The 18,559-nt window shown below is 31.2% G+C and overlaps 2 protein-coding genes across 2 annotated transcripts; one reads left to right on the top strand and one right to left on the bottom strand.

The window, feature by feature from the left end:
* Positions 1-10,341: 10,341 nt before the first annotated feature.
* On the top strand, positions 10,342-12,067 carry LOC124835182 (fasciclin-like arabinogalactan protein 2). The gene has a single exon (XM_047310079.2). The coding sequence runs from the start codon at positions 10,451-10,453 to the stop codon at positions 11,669-11,671; it is 1,221 nt and encodes a 406-aa protein (XP_047166035.1). The 5' UTR covers positions 10,342-10,450; the 3' UTR covers positions 11,672-12,067.
* A 2,467-nt stretch (positions 12,068-14,534) lies between these two features.
* LOC124835177 (nudix hydrolase 2-like) lies at positions 14,535-18,420 on the bottom strand. Its single transcript, XM_047310072.2, has 9 exons — positions 18,217-18,420; positions 17,914-18,073; positions 17,759-17,824; positions 17,541-17,678; positions 16,057-16,134; positions 15,924-15,974; positions 15,575-15,609; positions 15,340-15,448; positions 14,535-14,904 (listed from the first exon to the last, which is right to left on the bottom strand). Exons 2-9 carry the CDS (start codon positions 18,055-18,057, stop codon positions 14,698-14,700), a joined length of 828 nt encoding a protein of 275 aa, XP_047166028.1. The 5' UTR covers positions 18,058-18,073; positions 18,217-18,420; the 3' UTR covers positions 14,535-14,697.
* Positions 18,421-18,559: the final 139 nt, after the last annotated feature.

Genomic DNA, 18,559 nt, shown 5'->3' with positions numbered 1-18,559 from the left:
TGCTATCAGGAACAACCAAACGCTGTCTAATGAAACTGTACATACTTTTCGCATGGTTTCTTGTCCTTGTGTTGGTCAATTATATTAAACCATTTTCTGTTTGTAAAGCTATCAAAACACTATAGAATATTGATTCGGTACCATAATGGATTACACCAGCTAAACGAGCTTGTTTTCAGCGTAATGGAATTGAAGTCAAAAGCTTGTGAAAAAGTGAAATGACATGTGAAAGGAAAAGGTTCGAAGTTGCTACTTGTTATTTAACTAAACTCATAAGACAGTATCTTCAAAAAATAATACAGCAAAAGAAAAAACATAAAACAGCACTGTGTTGGGCTTCCGGTCTCTACAGTAAAGCATGAGTTGTTGATTAGATTTGACATGTTAACTTTGTCTTTTTTCTATTTTGTCTGTAGCTCCTTGTCTTGCATGATAAAGTTTAACCATTTCCACACTAGTGCATTTCTTTTGCCAATAGCAAGGCCACACCAAAACCACATGGATGGAAAAATAGAAAGGATTCCTCTTGGTTGAATTTAGATCATTTAACTTAACCATATTCAAAATATTTTCATACTAAAGTAATGATTTTTATTTCAACCCTTTTGTTAATTTGGTGCTGAATATACATATTATGAGGAAATTAATAAATTAAGTTTCGTGGCAAATGATGCAGAAAGGGATCTGTGCCTTTGGGCCAAACACAGAATATGAAATCCATGTTTTTATGTTGTGATTTTTTTTTGTAGCAGGTAATGACTGATAAGCTATTTTATATTATATAGTACACATCGTATCAGATAAACAATGCATAAAGAGGGTCTTCTTGTGTTACCAGTTCACTAGGCTCTTGTTATCGAATCCAACGACGGTTTATTTATCTTTTTCTGATGCATCTGTTCCCTTGAAACGAACAAGAACTTGCGCAATCAGGTGCTAACAAAACCCTTTTTTTTTGGAGGTTTATGGCTGTGTTAGAGGACTCTTTTAAGTCACAATATACACTTAGTTTGAGGATGTGCATACATAGATAGGCCACTTGAACTTTTTTTTCTCTGTCTACAATTTCATATACCAAATAGTTATATTAAAGTCAATTGAATCTCAATTATAGTATTTCATGCCGACCTATGGGCTATAACCAACCAGAGAAAATCATGCGTGTAAAGGGAATAAGTAAATTTGATTATATTAATTGTTAAGATTATTCAATACATCAAAATCATGATGTGTAGGCAAAAACTCACGGGTATTTTGTAGTCAAAAATGATATTTTGACTCAAGTAATTTTCTTTTATGTTCATTTGATAATATCTTTTCTTATTTTTTACTGCTTTCTTTTACAAAAAGAGTAATGGTACCATGACAGACTTTTACATTCATTTGATAGAGAATATAAAGATAAAATAATCATAAAAATATAAAATTTTGCATTTTTTTTAAGAAAGAGAAAAAAAAAAGTAGATAAGAATAGTTACAAATGAACTAAAAAATTGTAGGTTTGTCAAAAAATTATTTTTCTTTCGAAAAACTACAAAAATTCACTCTTTTAAGACCATTTACCTTTATTAGGTGTGTGTCAAATGAACGTCAATGTGTGTCATGTTATCCTTACTATTGTATCAGTGTAATAAAAAAAATACTGAAGCAAAATTTTCATTTTCTACCATTATATGGATGCATACTCTAAAGTATATATGCTTAGTGAAGGGGTGCCAAACCCAGATAAATTCTCCACGACCAAAAGTAGAGACTTAGGGATCTTTTCCATTAAACATCTGCTTTTGCGAATTTAAGATGCAACAATAGCATCTCAAGATTCCAAAGTTGAAGCAACCATGTGAAAAGCTAAGTGGAAGCATCAATAGATTCTTGTTTAGGCCTTTTGGAGTTGCAGAAATAGTTCCACCTGTTGATGAACTCAAGCCAACTTTACCAACCAAGGCTAAGTCCTGAAAGTATTACTGTATGTATCTATCTTCCCATGTGGTATGTTTTATATTTCGAAAAGGAGTGAGCATAATATAGGTAGCAACTGAGCATGTCTTAATCCACTAAAGCTCGTGAGAGCTAATTATGGAGGAAGTGGGCATCTCCTTTTGAGCATCCGATCAATGATGACAAGCTAAAGTAGAACCAATGCTACCATATTTTTATAGTTTCACGTTTCCTTGCTAGCTGTCGACTAAACATTACTAAATAATCTAACAACTTACGAGGATCATCATATTCAAATGTAAAGGAGATTAGGGATTAAGAAGAATCAGATAATCCAAGATCATATACTCGATTTACTCTTAATGATAAATTCACCTACTATTTTGTATTTTATTTTCATCATTTATTAAGGAAATTTTAAATATAAAATATGTGGTGGTAAATCCATATAAAACGTAATATTATTATCCTCAACTTTCAAAATCTCATAATCTTTTTATAATAATATGTTGGAAGACATGTGTTTTTTTTTCTCTTGTAAAAGATTTATTAGGAAGAGATTACAAAAATAATGACTTGTGGCATATTATACCTATAATTTCAAACATTAAAATAATGTGTTTATGAATATTTTTTCTTATATAATATTCAATTTTTTTATTTTACTTAAAAAAATTGACACTTTTCTCAAATCAAAATCTTAAAATAATAAATTTACAAAAAAAAATCTTATATAATATTTAACTTTATCACTTATTTATATTCACACTTAAATTTTCAAAAATATACCATTTAAAATCTCATTTTTAATCACACTCAATTTTTTAGCCTCACTTAACAACACTGCAAGGCACTGATGACTTCAAAAATAAAAGCTATTTCATATAAACAGAAACTATTTATTTATTTTTGTTCTAGAAAATTTATTACCAATATATTAAATATGGAAATATGTTTTTATTATGTGATATCACCTATTCTAACAATTAAGATTAAATGTACTAAAGCACCTAATATATACAGATGTAGTAAAACCTCATTTATCTCCATCTTTTTAATTAAACAATATAATGGTACATAAAACTTGAAAGACCTGTGTACTTTTTATTAGATCAAATAATTATTTTGTGATCATTAAAATACAAATGTTAAATTTAAAATATATCTTGAAAATACGATGTAACTTGTTTCTCGCTATAAAACAGAAGAGTTTCTTTTTTCTTTTTTTTTAAATGCTTGATCAGTAATTAAGAAAAGAAAGGAAAATAAATACGCCAAACCATCATTATCTTTGCTCATGTAATAACAACCTTAAATAAGATGTCTGCTTTCAGGTAAAGTCATCCAAATTTGTTTTATTTTATTTTATATTCTCTTTCTTTCTGTTAATTTGTTGTTAAAGTCTTCAAAGGCCATTTGCATCTTAAGGAAAAAAATTTGTTTCGCAATTTGCGCTATGACATGGTCAAATTTGCATCATTTATTATATTATATATAATTGTTAACAAGTTTTATTATCATTGGCTTAGTTGATCTTTATTTTATGCCTATAAAAAAATATTTACTGTATTTTCGAGGTTTCTTATTTACATGAAATAGAACCTCCCAACCAATGATGAACAGTTACTTCCAATTTTCAGCCCACGAATATGCTTTTTAATTAAAATATTATTTTAATCCCTCTTTATAAATCTAATTTAACATTTATCCAATAATTTATGTTGACCTCATTTTCATCTTTCTTTTACCATTGGTGAAATATTAAATTGGTAAATTGATTAGTAACACATCATTAAATTACATTGTCAATACATAAAATCAATTTATTTTAATAATAGGTCTTAGTGAAAGCTGACACAGTGACTCGAAAATTTGCAGTTTACATTGCACTTAGTCAATTTCTATCTCTTTAGTGGGTAAATTTCAACTTAGGCTTGTACTTCATGCACCCCCACAATTTCTTCGCAAACCCCGAAAATTTTTATAATGATATTTTACCTTTTGAAAAAGTCACTTCTGAAATATATGTTTCTTTATTAAAAATATACGAAATATGAATATCATTTATTAAAACAGTGTTAAAAATAGAATATAATTCAAAATCATAAAAAAGCGAGAGTGTCATTTCATTAAAAATATATAGAAAATATGTGTACGTTTTAAAATTAGAAAATATGGTAAATCATGGTTTCATTAGTGACTGATAAAATTTTGTCAGGGTTTTTACTTTCACTTTATGATTATTAATTAAAGTCTCGTACATGCTGACAATTTAATTTCTCTAATACATGTGTTTTATTGTGATTAGAGAGTTAATGAAAGTGTTTGTGAATAAATCAATGCGATAAATTTTACCAATTTCAAGATTTATGTATTATAATTTTCGTAATTATCTTTTTACTAGGTGGTTCAAATTTTACTTTTCCTAGACATATAATTTCAAATTAAGAGGAATAGAGGAAAAATGTTGCGGAGAAAAAAAGAAGATAAAAACACGTTCTGAAAAGAGATCTGTTTTGAAATTATTTTTATAAACTCGTTATATGAAAATTGTTTTAAAAGATATTATATAAGTTCTAAAACAATATGTTTTGAAACTTTTGTTCAGAAATATATGTTATGTATTTCAAAAAAATTATTCTAAAAATTTTATTTCAAAATTCTCATTCTAAAAATCATATTTCAGAAACTCAAAAAACCTCGTTCCACAAACCTTTTAGATTAGGAAATCCTGAAGTCACTGTTACAAAAAGATAAAATAATCATTTTAAAAATCATAGGAATGTGCCAAAATATTATGGAAGTACAGGGAAGAAAAATAGCCCAAAAGAAGGTGTTTCATCCAGCATCTCCAAGCACTTCATCCTCCAAACTTCTATAAAATTCCCATATTATCCTGTAAATAAAACGTTTTTAATATTTAAAAAATAAAAAAATTAAGCTTTATCAAAGATTTTTTTTAATTACAGCAGTAGCAACGTTGTGAGTGGTGCATTAATATTCACTCGGATATCATTTCTTCGTTCCCTCTGTTTTATCCTTCTTTTTTTCTTTATTCTTCTAGCTTTCTTCTCTTCTGTTCTTTTCTTTCCATTGCTTCTTCGGCACACAACACAAAGGACATTGCAAGCACACACTAAGAACCAACTAACAGAGAAGATTAACAAATTTTGGAAGGCAGGTGATTTATTGAGTAATACTCTCTTACTCCTCATCTACCAGTTCACCGGCACAATCTCCATAGATACTGTTTCGATCTGGTGGGATCCTGTTAAAACACTCACGAACGAACGGTAAAGACTGGCAGACGAACGATATCTCATTCTATGGATCGGACGGTAGTTTGGTGACGGACGGACGCCTTCTCACGAGCTCTTGGCTGAGGGCTGGATGCATTGGGAAGGGCCGAACGGACTCTCGTCTTCAAGTCCTGGTTGTAGTATTCGTCCTCTCCCTCCTCGCTCTCCAAGCCGGGCGGTCGTGCATCTGTCAAAGGCACTCCGACGCTTAATCAGTAACATGACCAAGTGGTCTGTAATGCATGTGTATATTGCATTGTAAGCAATATGTCTAGAACTCATACCTAGAACCTTTATTTATACTGATTGTAATGGGCTTTTACCTTTCGTGAGCCTGAAAACGGTCCAATCATACCTTAATCTTCAGTAAGGGCTTTAATGAGTCATTAGTATTTAACCGCGAAGTCGACACAGTGAGGGACAGTCGTGACGGCCGGTCAGCAGGGTGATCGACCAAGAATGTCAACCTGGGTGGGAAGCCACTTGGTTCTGCCGATCGGTCACGATGGACACTCGGTCTTGTCGGTCGACCTAGATGGACGACCTTGGAAGGCCGCTCGTTTTATGTACAATTGGCCAATAAGTCAGTCCTAGCTCAGACGTGCGGTCTTGATTGTGACTTGGGTGGGCGGCCTTGGAGGACCGTACAGTCTATGAAAGCTCGAATAATGTTAGTTTAGACGCTCGATCTTAATTGTGACCTGGGTGGACGGCATTGAGTTAACCGCTCGCTCGGTCTATGTGTCGGGAGGACGAGACGGTACAGACACCGACAGGAAAAGAAAGTCTCTCCATTACTCTGAAATCAACATAAAAAAAAAAAAATCTAAGCACCAACGGTACCTTGAAGCATAGGGTATGTCAACTAAAAATCACTAAATCTAAACATTAATTTTATTGTAGACTCACTAGTTGAAGACAAGTAACTCAACCACTAAACATTAGAATTTACTGAAGACCTTTTGAAAAGTTCTTAATGTTGGAGCATCTATAAATCAATACCTTTGCAGTAAACATTAATGAAAAAAAAAATATAAATATGCAAAAGAAAGAATCGGATCTCCATAACCGATAGTTCTTCGACATCCGACCACACCATTTTCGGATTTTCATGCTAATGTTCACAACTTTAATTTTTCTAAAATATATATATTAAATCTCAAAAAATCATAAAAATTATTTTTTAACAATTATATATTATCTAACTAGATTCTAAATTCATAAAAAAACTATTTATAGTCTTAAACATAATTATAAACTAATAAATTAATCATATAAATAATGTAACAAAATTTTTATGTAAAATATCCACAACCGATAAGCACATAATCAATTTTTTTCTATTCTAAATTACTTTTACTAATTTTAATAAATTCATATAATTATATTAATTAAAAATTATATATTTTCATTATAAACTTATACATAAATTTATAAATAATTATAAACTAATATAATAATTATTAAATATATAACGAATATAATTTAAACATATTCTAAACATTTATTAGAATTACACTGAAATAATCAATAAATATAAAATTAATAAATAATCAGCTAATTATTTAGGAGTAATTTAAAAAATTGAAAGGACAGGAAGGATGAAATGTTTGGAGGTGCATGATGAAAATTTCCAAAAGAAATTACATAAAGCCCAAATAAACTTAAATTGAAAACCCAACCGAATGAGGCCTCAAGCCTGAATAGTAATATCTTTCTGGCAATTACTTCCTTCATCCTATCATTTTCTTCCTATACCCTCTCTTCGGAATTTATTTTCCAAAACACAATAAACAATTCTGGATTTTTTTTTTTTAAATCTATCACCTCCTCTTTTTTCGGAAAACATTTTTCAGTATGGGGTAAGAGAAGAAATTTGATGTGGTGCAAGAAGCAATTACCTCTCTTTCTTTAATATTAACATGACATAGTAAAAGAAGCTTCTCCTACCTTCAATTTCTTTTAATATCTCAACTATTTACTATTAAAAAAATTAACTTTTAAAGTAACTATTTTTAAAGTTTTTCTTTTTCTGCAACTAAAAAACCCTATAACCCTATCTTCTATATTTTAATTAATTTTAAAATTTGTTGAAAGATTTTTTAAAAAATTTAACAAATTTTAAAACCTGTTGAATTATTTGAAAAATCCGTCAAAATCATTAAAAAATTTAACAAATTTTAAAATCCGTTAAAACTTTTAAAAATCTTTAAATATATTTCAAAATTCACAAGCATTCAACATATTTTAAAATTTAAAATTTGTTGAAGACCTCCAAAATCTACTAAGTCATTAATGTTTATCAATCTTAATAAAATAAACGTTATTTTTGAAGATTAAAGGTGTAGAAAAAAACACTTAACTTTTGTTCACTTGAATGGATTTAAATAACAGTGATTTAGTGAATTTGAGAGGATTTGAAGATAATTTTTTTTGTTTATTTGAGTGAATTTGGAAGTAAGTGATAGTGAATTTGGCAGCTAACGTTTGTGAGAATCAGTGTAGGATTTGATTGATATGACGGATTAAAAAAATTTACTTCTAAATTCACTCTTACCTACCTCTAAATCCACTAAAATAAACAACAACCAAATTTATTTTCAAATCCTCTCAAATTCATTCAATCACTTCTTCCTAAATCCATTCAAATGAACAAAGCCTTAGAAACACATAAATAACTATCCCGAGTAAACACATGGATCTAGAATTCCAAAGTATGACCTTTTACCCATGTGGACAAAAAATATTCCTTCACACATGTTCATACGTCCTCATCTCTATTTCTCTCACATCTTAACACCTTTCCCTAAACAGAAACTTACCCTATTCCACACTAGTTTTCATGGTATAACCAAACAAAAAAAAAAACAAAAGAAAAAAGGTAGAACTTCTTGTTGTCATGGATGAGTCATGAGCCACCTGTGATAGTATTTTTAAGTAGGATTTAGAGTGCCTTAGGCAACTTACACCAACTCATAAACCTATGATAGTGGAATACCTATTATCAAACCAACTTTGTTTTAACTTGCTTCATTGGAGAATCTAAACGTAACACAAAGTTAATAGATCTATAAGAGAAAAATTCATTAAGAAAAAATAACATAAATGAGACTTAAATCTAATTCATCTAAAAAATTCACACCACTCCTAACCTAAAACCTCATAATAATAAAGTTTCTTATTTTCATCCAATTTGATATTTAGATTCACATTTTCATTCTGAACACAATGCAACTCATTAGTAGCTGTTATGTTTCAGTTTTTCATTCCAACTTTGTTCAATCTTGACTCTCACCCTATCTCTTTTAGCTGACATTGTTGCAGTTAATGTATAACTTTGGTCACTTATCCTAAAACCAAATTCAAAGAAACGAATAAAAGTGTCCTTGGGTAGCTTTTACAGGTTTCTTTTGAGTAAGACACTGTTTACTACATTCTTAATTCATCAACAACAACAACCTTATTGAAACAGTCCAAGAATTTGATGTCCCACAATGGTGCTATTATGTTGTATTTTATGGTTTTTATTCCAAATTTGGTGGCTGGCCTTTAATAATTGCAAGGGTGAGGGTGACAACTATGTCTCAACCAATGCATAACATAATTTATTTGTCCTTCAACAATTATGGAACCCTTTTCACAGCAAAAATAAAATGCTTCAACTCGTTTATTGGAACATTTAGCCAAACTTGTCCCAACTGGCAAAAGATTTTGGTCTTTATAAATGATTTTGCTGCCAATAATAGTTTCCACGTGTTCTCAAGAGGACCAAGCTCATTGATATTAGTAATAACACATATATTACTTACTGCAATCATTCGCATGTTTTTGGAGACAAATCAATACTATAAAACTTTCTTTTTTTCTATATATATTGCACCAATACTAGAGTCACCTGTACAGAGAATAAATAGTAAACTTTTATCAGATATTTAAAATATCTTTTAAACGGGTTAGTTGTTTGTTTTTTTATTTTTATAGTAAATATTTTATTTATTTGTCAAAAAAGAAATATTCCGTTTTATTGAGTATGAACACCGACACTAAAATTAGCCCCGATTTTCTTTCAAATACAAGTGTTAATCACTTGTCATGAATGCTTCCGTTTGTCATTGTCGAAAATGGGTCATTTTATTGAAAATATTTTTAAATGAAATAACCTTTTGAGAGAATTTAAATCCAATTTCTTTCTATAAAATACATTTCAACGTCTAGTTGCAAATAAAATCTCATAGAAAATTAAAAATTTATTATAAGACTGTATTATAAAATAACCGGGTTTGATCAGAAGAAAAATATGATTGTTATTCTTTTAAAAAGTTGTTTTTGCGGCTAATCTTTCAACTACTTTATTGAAGTCCCACATCGTAAAGTACATATTAATTAATCTAAATCCCACCCTTATTTTAATTTCCAATGTGAGTCAAATTTGCTCGTGATAAAGTTAAGGCTAAAACCATCTCTTAACTAAACAAAATAGTACAAAAATCATCTTGGATCTGAGTAAATTGAAGTATGAGTACCTTATCTTTGTCCTCATAGTTAACAACAATGTATATGGTATATCATTTTAATACCATTTTTATCATTAAATAAAATCTAGGTTTCAATCATAATCTAAACTGTTTACCAATAATTGCATCAAACACTGGGAAGTGTAATGAAAAGAGAAAAGAAAATGGTGTGAAACTGAAAGATTAGATTAGTGGAAAGCGGGGCCGAGGAGCGTCGGTGGTGGGATTATTCACTCCAACAACAGAAAAATAATTTCCTGTTCAAAACATTCACCTTGTTTAAAATATCCTAATCCTTATGCAATTATTTTCTCATTTTTTTTAAATAAAATGAATTTACATTATATAAGAGTATATTTTATGGAGGAAAAAAGATGAATTACATTTAAGGATAGTAAAAGAAGATGGTAAGATTATGTGAAAAAATAAGGTGTGATGATGTGTGTGATGAGTAATAAAGGATGATGGGGTCCATCTCCTACCCAATCCCAAGCTGTCATTGTTTGTCAGCACAGAAAAAACCCAAAATGAAAAGAAAACCACAGAACAGAATAGGAAGATAGATAAATGAAGATGCTTTACTTTTACTTATAAACCCACACTCATACTCTCTTCTCTTCTGCATTCTTTACACTCTTTCTCTCTCTCTTTCTCTCTATCTATCTTTCTTTCTTTCTTCTTCTTTCCCTGATCCTCCAAATGAAGAACCTTCTCTTACTTCTTCCCTTTCTCTTTCTCCTCCTTTCCTCCGCCGTCAATGGCGCTCACAACATCACGCACATCCTCGAGAAACACCCGGGCTTCTCCACCTTCAACCACTACCTCACCGTCACACACCTCGCCGACGAGATAAACCGCCGCCAGACTATCACCGTGCTCGCCATCGACAATGGCGCCATGAACTCCCTCCTCGACAAGCACCTCACCCTCCCCACCCTCAAAAACGTCCTCTCCCTCCACGTACTAGTCGACTACTTCGGCGCCAAGAAGCTCCACCAGATCAACAACAGCACCACCCTCGTCTCCTCCATGTTCCAGGCCACCGGAGCAGCAGCCGGAACCTCGGGCTACGTCAACATCACCAACCTCAAGGGCGGCAAGGTGGGCTTCGCCGCCGAGGACAACGACGGCTCCCTCCACTCCTTCTTCGTCAAGTCCCTCCAAGAATTCCCCTACTACATCTCCGTCCTCCAAATCAGCAACCCCATAAGCTCCGCCGACGCCGAAGCCCCCACCGCCGCACCCTCCGCCATCGACCTCATATCAATTATGTCCAAACAAGGCTGCAAGTCCTTCGCCGACCTTCTTAGAGGCTCCAAAGCGCTTCCGGCTTTCAAAGAAAGCATCGACGGCGGCTTGACGGTTTTCTGCCCCACCGACAGCGCCGTCAACGGGTTCGCTCCCAAGTACAAGAACCTCACCGACTCGCAAAAAGTTTCACTCTTGTTGTACCACGGCGTTCCCCTTTACGAGTCCCTGCAGATGCTGAAGTCCAGCAACGGCCTCATGAACACTCTCGCCACCGAGGGAGCCAACAAGTACGATTTCACCGTCCAGACTGACGGCGAAGACGTGAGTCTGAAGACGAAGGTGAACACTGTCAGCATAATCGGCACGCTCATAGATCAAGACCCCTTCGTGGCCTACAAGATCAACAAGGTCTTGATGCCCAGAGAGTTGTTCAAGGCCTCCGACGCCGACGACGAAGCACCCGCAGAGTCACCAAAGCCTTCCAAGAAGAAGGGCAAGAAGGGAGTGCACGATTCCGCCGCCGATGCTCCCGCCGACGGACCCTCGTCGGATTCCGAAGATCAGAAAGCCGCCGATGAAGACAGCAACAATGTAAGTGGATTGCACGACGGCGTAAGATTGGTGTCGGCGGCGTTGTTCAGTGTGTTGATTGGATTTTTGGTTCTATGAGAGTATGATAACACAATAATGGTAAAGTCCCATGGAGTGTCGGTAGTATACAGCTGTGGTCAACCATCATTTCAAAGATTCTTTTCTTTCTTTTTCTTTATATGTGAAGCAAATAAAACAGTGGCACCGACATGTTTGAGGCCATGTGTACCTTTTTTTTTTTCTTTCTCTTATGTTAGTGTTACAGGTTTTGTATTTATTGTCTGCTTGTTTTTTTTTTATTATTTAATTTCCATTTTCTTCCTTCTTGAGTGTGGGTAGATCTGGTTTGTGGTACCTGCCAGCTGGGATGTGTTCATATAAACAGTTTTAATTTTAATTTGGTTAGATTTTAATGCGTTGTATTGTATTGTATTGTATTCTTCTCCATTCTTCTATGTCATAATTATTCTTGCATGGGATTCTACTCTTTCATTTTCATCACATATATTATAAACTAATCAGATCCTTGAAAATGATTAGTTAATAATGATTATGTGAGGAAAGTAAGCGCAGATTTCTGTATAATAATGCAAATAGGATCTGAACTTGCACCTGCTTAACACTGTTTCAGTTCTGGTAATTTGTATTAGGTGAAGATTATCTTAGGAAGTTTCTTTTTCAGTTATTACTAAATTTCGTTAGTTTCCTTTTGTTTAAACGATTTGCAGCATTTTCCTTTAAAGCGGTATTTGTTATCAGAAGAGGGACTATAAATAAAGAAATAAATAAATAAAATTTAATTTTTGCTTGTTTAGTAAATTAAAAATAAATTAAATACAGCATAAATGCTATTATATAATTTGATTTATTTAACTAAAAAAATATAAAAAAAATATGTACATAATTAAAATGTATGAAAATAATATAATAATTCTCCTCCCTTGTCTGTGGAACCAATTTTGTCGGTATCATCCCTCCTAAATAAATGTCGCTAATGTTGTACCTTTGACTAATGAAGTAAATAAGAGTTAAATAAGTTTTTTAACTTCTTTTTTCCTTGTATATTAAGCAGTGGCATAGCATTTTAATTCCAAGTATTTATTTCCCAAACACTAAGATTTCTTTCACAAGTTTAATTTATGAGAATCAAGGTTTAAAAATTGCGGTCACAATATCATATTTTTGGAGAATTTAAGAACAGAAAATTATTGCGGTATCTCCCTCAAATTATCTTTTTTTTCTTTAAAAAAATAATTTAAGTAATTGTTTTGTGTGTAGAAGCGAACATCACCAATGAGAATTCAGTTCTACCTGCTAAAAAAATTAGTCAAGTTCAATTAAACGGTTAAAACTTTAATAAATACGTAATTAAAATTTTAATAATCATATTTTTAATGTTTTATAATTTTTTATAATATGAATTTTTGATTAAAATCAGTCTAATCATATTACAGTCACATTCTATTTAAATCTGATTATTTATGTTTGAATTAATTATATAATTAATTAATTCTGATCACAATTACAGTCACATTCTATTTAAATCTGATTATTTATGTTTAGATTAATTAAATAATTAATTGATTTCGATCACAATTAAAGTCACATTCTATTTAAATCTAATTATTTATGTTTAAATTAATTAAATAATTAATTAATTTTGAACACAATCAATTGATCTCTTTTGGTCTCTTCTATATTTAGACGATTAGTCATGTTATCTAAACCGGTATATAAGATACATAGTAATCATAATAAAATTTGGGTGAAAAACTATTTTATTTAAAAACTTATGAATCCGTTAGGCAAGAGTCTTAGTGTTTTTTCCTTTGATTTTTTTCTTGTATTTATAATTATTTTTTGTTTTTAATTTTGCATTTAGATTTTTTTTCATTAAAAATCTACAATACTTTATTTTTCTTTTTTATTACTTAACTCATTGATTTTTTTTAGTTAATGCATTGAATTTACCGTCTATTAAAACAGTAACACTTAAAATAGGATAACTGTATTGAACACTTAGGCCAAGTTCATACTAACTCGATACCTGAGTAATTAATAATATAGAGCAAGAATAGAATGATAATTATTTACATGATACATTTAACAAAAATAAAATAGTTTTAAAAGAATAAAACTTTTATAATTTTTTAAAAAGAAAAAATTAAAAAAATAAAAAAAAATAATATCAAATGAATGTAAAAAAATTATGTATCTCAAATAATATTTTTCGATAATATAAAGAAATCAACTTCAGAAAACAGTGCACAAATATCAGATAAGATATTTTTGCTTGCAATTTTTGGTGAACCTTATAACAACAATGGTTAGTGCCACGTTTCCTTCTCAGTATCCATTGGTTCCATTTCTAATCAGTTCTGCATTCGAGACATTTCTAGCTGCTTCACTTAGTACTTTTCCAGGAAAGGGAACATTTTGCATATATATACATTTTTCCTCTGCATCACTCTCAGTCATTAATATATCTTTTACTTAAAAGATTGATACAAAAACATAATTGAAAATATACTATTATTGCAGTTATTAATTATACAATCGCAGGGGATCCGTATGCTGTACAACTACCAACAGACACGGATTCTCTATAATCACAACAGTGACTACTTCAAATCTTAACCATAAAAAACAACAGTGCCTACTTCCTAGTTCAAACAAAAAGTGTCTGTTCTTTTTAGCATCTTTTTCTACCTGTGCACACTTACTTTCTTTCTACCTTAACACTCTGCATATCGATGTGTTGTGTCTATTGTTGCAGCAGATTCAATAGAAAGTCTCGCAGGCCCCACTTATTTCAACTTTTACCATGTGACAGTAAAAAAATGAGAGTTCAATTTATCTAAGCAATCGGTTTTTTTTTTCTTTTTTTCACTCTCTAGCACCTTCAAACAGAACATAAAAGTTACTGTCCAAGACTATGGTCTCAGATTTCAAAAATAATGCTGCATGAATATTTTCAACTTATAACATCCTAGCTTGTATTTATCTCGTTTTTGTCTCTATCTATCTAGGTGTCTACTATCCATAAATGTTCTTCATATAGTTTACAAGTATATGTAGAGGAAACTTGCAAGGAAATGTCAAGCTTAGTCTTGTTTGGAAGCTAACAAAAGGCTGGCATCACTGTTGCTAAGATACAGATAGGTTTTTTTGCCAGATGAAGTACAAGTAGGCACGTTAGAAAAACCGGTGTAGTTGCCATCCAACTTTGAAGAACATATTTTTGCAACAAAGTCAAATTGTTCATGTTCTTGCACAAAAGGCTGTGCAGCATAATCTTCAACTGGCATCCACTGAATGAAAAAACGACCCACATTAGTTAAAAGAAAACTACTGAAATAACAATATTTTCTGGTAACAATGTCAAGATAGATTATCAGCTTGCAGTCTTCGTTGAATAGGAGAAGTTTAGAATAAAGGCTCAAATTAAGTTGCCTGCTAGAAACTTCTTTGTACACATTTTCTGTTGAAATTTCAGTTCATACATTTTTATTAATAACCACAAATGGCAACACGTTTTGCTAGTTATAAGGAGTTGCAAATGAAATGGTAAAAACAGCATTTGCACATCCTGTTTCACAATTATCAGGAAATTAACAGAGTGAAAGGTGAAATAATATGGTATTTCTTTTAGTAAACATGAAAGGCTATCAACTGAAATGAAAATGTAGCATAGCATCCTTAGAATGACAATTTATCTGAAAATCAGTGAGCTTCTCAATTGATACCTGCGCTGCCTCAATTTCTGAGGCCTGAATCTGAATGTCAGAGGATAGAGGTTCCAACATGCACACAAACATCAAATCTGATTTCCCGAAGAATGACTTATGGCTTTGCCTGATACCAAAGAGATCAGGAACGTTTATGATTAATGAATGTGCTATTATCAAAATAACACTATGCATAACATTCATCTTCCATGGCACCACATAATAGTTGATGAAGATAGTGTCGCAGTTTTACCTGAAAGCTAAAAGTTCAACAAACTTTGTCTCTATCTGAAAATAAGAATAAAAGCAATGGCATTAGACTTGGAAACACTCCAAAAATTATGAAATAGATAATATAGAGGAATTACACTCTACTAAATTAAGTTCTGAGAAAATTAAGAAAACCCAAAACATTATCAGCAGGAAGACATGATAAAAGAAACAAATTAATCAGCTATGGGAGGATCTTATGGCATATGATATATATTAGTAAAGCGTGACAATTTATAAATATTAAATACACATGAATGCTATTATTTTTACAAAATCTCAAGTGGAATTTAATTTACTCTAAAATATATATTATGTGTTTGCCTGCTTACCCCAGTCTCTTCTTTCACTTCTCTAATTGCACCATCACAAAGATCCTCACCCTGCAAATTGAATTCAAAGTTCAAAACACACGAAAAGATAATTTTGAAGATAATAATTTCGTCTATAATAATTTTAATATACTTCATTAACAACTCCTGTAGGCATCTTCCATAGAGCAGTGCCTCCGAATACGCCACTTTTTTCCTGAACCACAAGCATCTGTCAAACAAAAACAAGATAATTTCTCCTGTAACATTAGTATTATGAAACTCGAATGGTAACTGTAACAAGACATGTTTAATTAGTGCACAAAGCAGTAGGATAAACGCATAAAGAAGGTCGAAGGGTGAAACAGACAACAGGTGACAATGAAAGGGAAAAGGTTGATTGAACAAAGAAAAATAATTGCCCCAACGAAATATGGTTCTGTTCTGACCATAGCTCAAAGGTCAGAAGTAGTCAAATAAAAAGTTTGTCCCCACACAGATGAAAGGATAATGTTATTCCCACGAGCGATTCTTTCACAACAATTTTTATAACTTAAGAAAAACAGAAAGAAAAAGTTGTCCTAATACTTAGGAGAAGAAAATAATTTCCCGGAAATCATAAGAAAATGACAAGTCTAAGAAGTATTCTTACGTTTGGAATTTTTGTAATATATTGACAAAAATAACTCATTTTTTTTTATTGAAAGATTAACTAATATTGAAGTCTCTCTTACATTTTGATATTTGCAATCAAATTTTTATTTATAAAATTGTATTATCATATATCTAATTTTTTTTTTTAATTGAATATATGTTATTTTATTTTGTTGTTAAGTGAATGATCTATCTAGTAATTTGCATGTCTATGCTTACATGTCTTTATATGAAAAATAAAAAATAATTTAAATAAATTTTAAATTTATTGCAAATATGAGTATTTTTAATTGAATTTCTATGAAAAAATGTTCTAAAATCTTCATACTTTTCTAATAAGTTTCTGCTGTCAATTGGGATAATGTAATCATATGGGTTTTAATCTTAAGCACAATTTTTGACAATAAAAAAAAATCTTGAACATTAATCACTTTAACAAATGACATGTTTTCATATTATAAATTAAATATTAAAATAAAAATCAAATTAATAATATGGAGACACTACATAATGACATCTAATCACAAATTGGTAAAGATAATTTTGATTATTGAACTAATTTTTTTATTGTGCAAGTTCGTGATGTTTTTATTGAGAGTACAACATCAAAAGACCCTATCATTCCATCTTATCCTATTTGAGAGTAAAGGACTAAAGTAAAAAATATAGAAATTATAAACCTTCTATAGAATGTAAATTTTTAATAAAGATTAAATTAAAAATACATACTTAAATTTATGAGAAACTTAATATTTCTTTTAACGATACAAAATATCAAATCAATAAACCCCACCTAATAACAAAATTAAACCGTATATACTTAATTAAAAAATGTATATATGAAAGGGAGCAAGAATATTTAATCTGGACTCGATTAAAAATACCCAACATATTAGAGAATTAAAATTTAAGTCTTTCCTAAAAATAATCTCACTAGGAGGAAAGCTTACACTTCAACTAAAATAAATTGAAAAAAAAAATTACCTCTTTCTTGTCGTTAACGACAAAAACGGCAACACCCACGCGATGTGAAGCATTTGCAGGAAAGGTATCAGGAGTTTCTGGAATCCATCGCACAAGCATCAAATACTCTGGCTCAGCATGGTGATACTTAAATCCAGCCTAAAAAGGAAAGTGGCTTCTTAATTAAGAATTAGGCTTTCAAAATAAAGAAAGAATACAAAACAATTTTTTTTTTTTACCTTGACAGCAGTATGAACAAGATTTGAATGCAGTATGGGCAATTTGAGCCAGACCCCTTTCTTTCTCTGCAAAAAACGCATTGGAAATAATCACTGAAGGTAACAAAAAATGTGTACTGCTTCTATTGGATTGAAAATGTTATGAATCAATTTACCTGTTGCTTCCAATTGTTCATTGAAGCTTCCAATATGGAAGAGAAGAGCTCAGAATCCACAGGCTCCTGATTCTCCAAGCTTACGACAACTCCTCCATAATGATCCTCAACAACACTAAGCAATTCAACCCTTTCAGCTTCCATCTCTTCTTATTGTAACCTAAAACTGGAACAGATTAGCAGCAAAACGTAGTTGCTAACAAAAAACGTTGAGCTTCAACGATTAGAGAAGCCATTTATAATCTGCGAAAAGGTAACTCTTGTATGTGAATTGAAAATCATAGGTATCATAAAAAATGTTACCTTTGAATGAAAAGCATCCGCGTTACTTGATGAGAACGCTGAAATGATGAGCTTTCTTGACCCTTCAAATCTCTGAATCGTCATCCAGAACGAAACTCCGTCTAAAATTCTAGGTTGACTAATTAAATGTAAGAAATTAATTATTCATGACTTCAGTATGAGAACGACAGAAGGACACAAACATAAAATTTCATTCTTCAACTACTTTTCAACGCGTTAGGTTAACTGCTTCACGGAATTTATGAATCTCGTGTTTGGAAAATTTTATCTATTTGCTGCTTTTTCTTTATATATGATTATTCTTAATCACCTTTGAAGATTTATAATTTACTTTTTAAAAGAA

This window comes from Vigna umbellata, chromosome 1 (assembly GCF_029865625.1).
Source record: "Vigna umbellata cultivar VRB3 chromosome 1, Vumbellata_1.0, whole genome shotgun sequence".
In the NCBI taxonomy this organism is placed as follows: Eukaryota; Viridiplantae; Streptophyta; class Magnoliopsida; order Fabales; family Fabaceae; genus Vigna; species Vigna umbellata.
This window is presented reverse-complemented; position numbering and strand designations above follow the sequence as displayed.

Coding starts and splice junctions, on each gene's coding strand:
- LOC124835177 (XM_047310072.2), bottom strand. CDS start 18,057: ATGGAAGCTGAAAGGGTTGAATTGCTTAGTGTTGTTGAGGATCATTAT. Junction 15,610..15,923: donor AAGTGAAAGAAGAGACTGGG/GTAAGCAGGCAA, acceptor TCTTATTTTCAG/ATAGAGACAAAGTTTGTTGA. Junction 14,905..15,339: donor CAGAAATTGAGGCAGCGCAG/GTATCAATTGAG, acceptor TTTTTCATTCAG/TGGATGCCAGTTGAAGATTA.
- LOC124835182 (XM_047310079.2), top strand. CDS start 10,451: ATGAAGAACCTTCTCTTACTTCTTCCCTTTCTCTTTCTCCTCCTTTCC.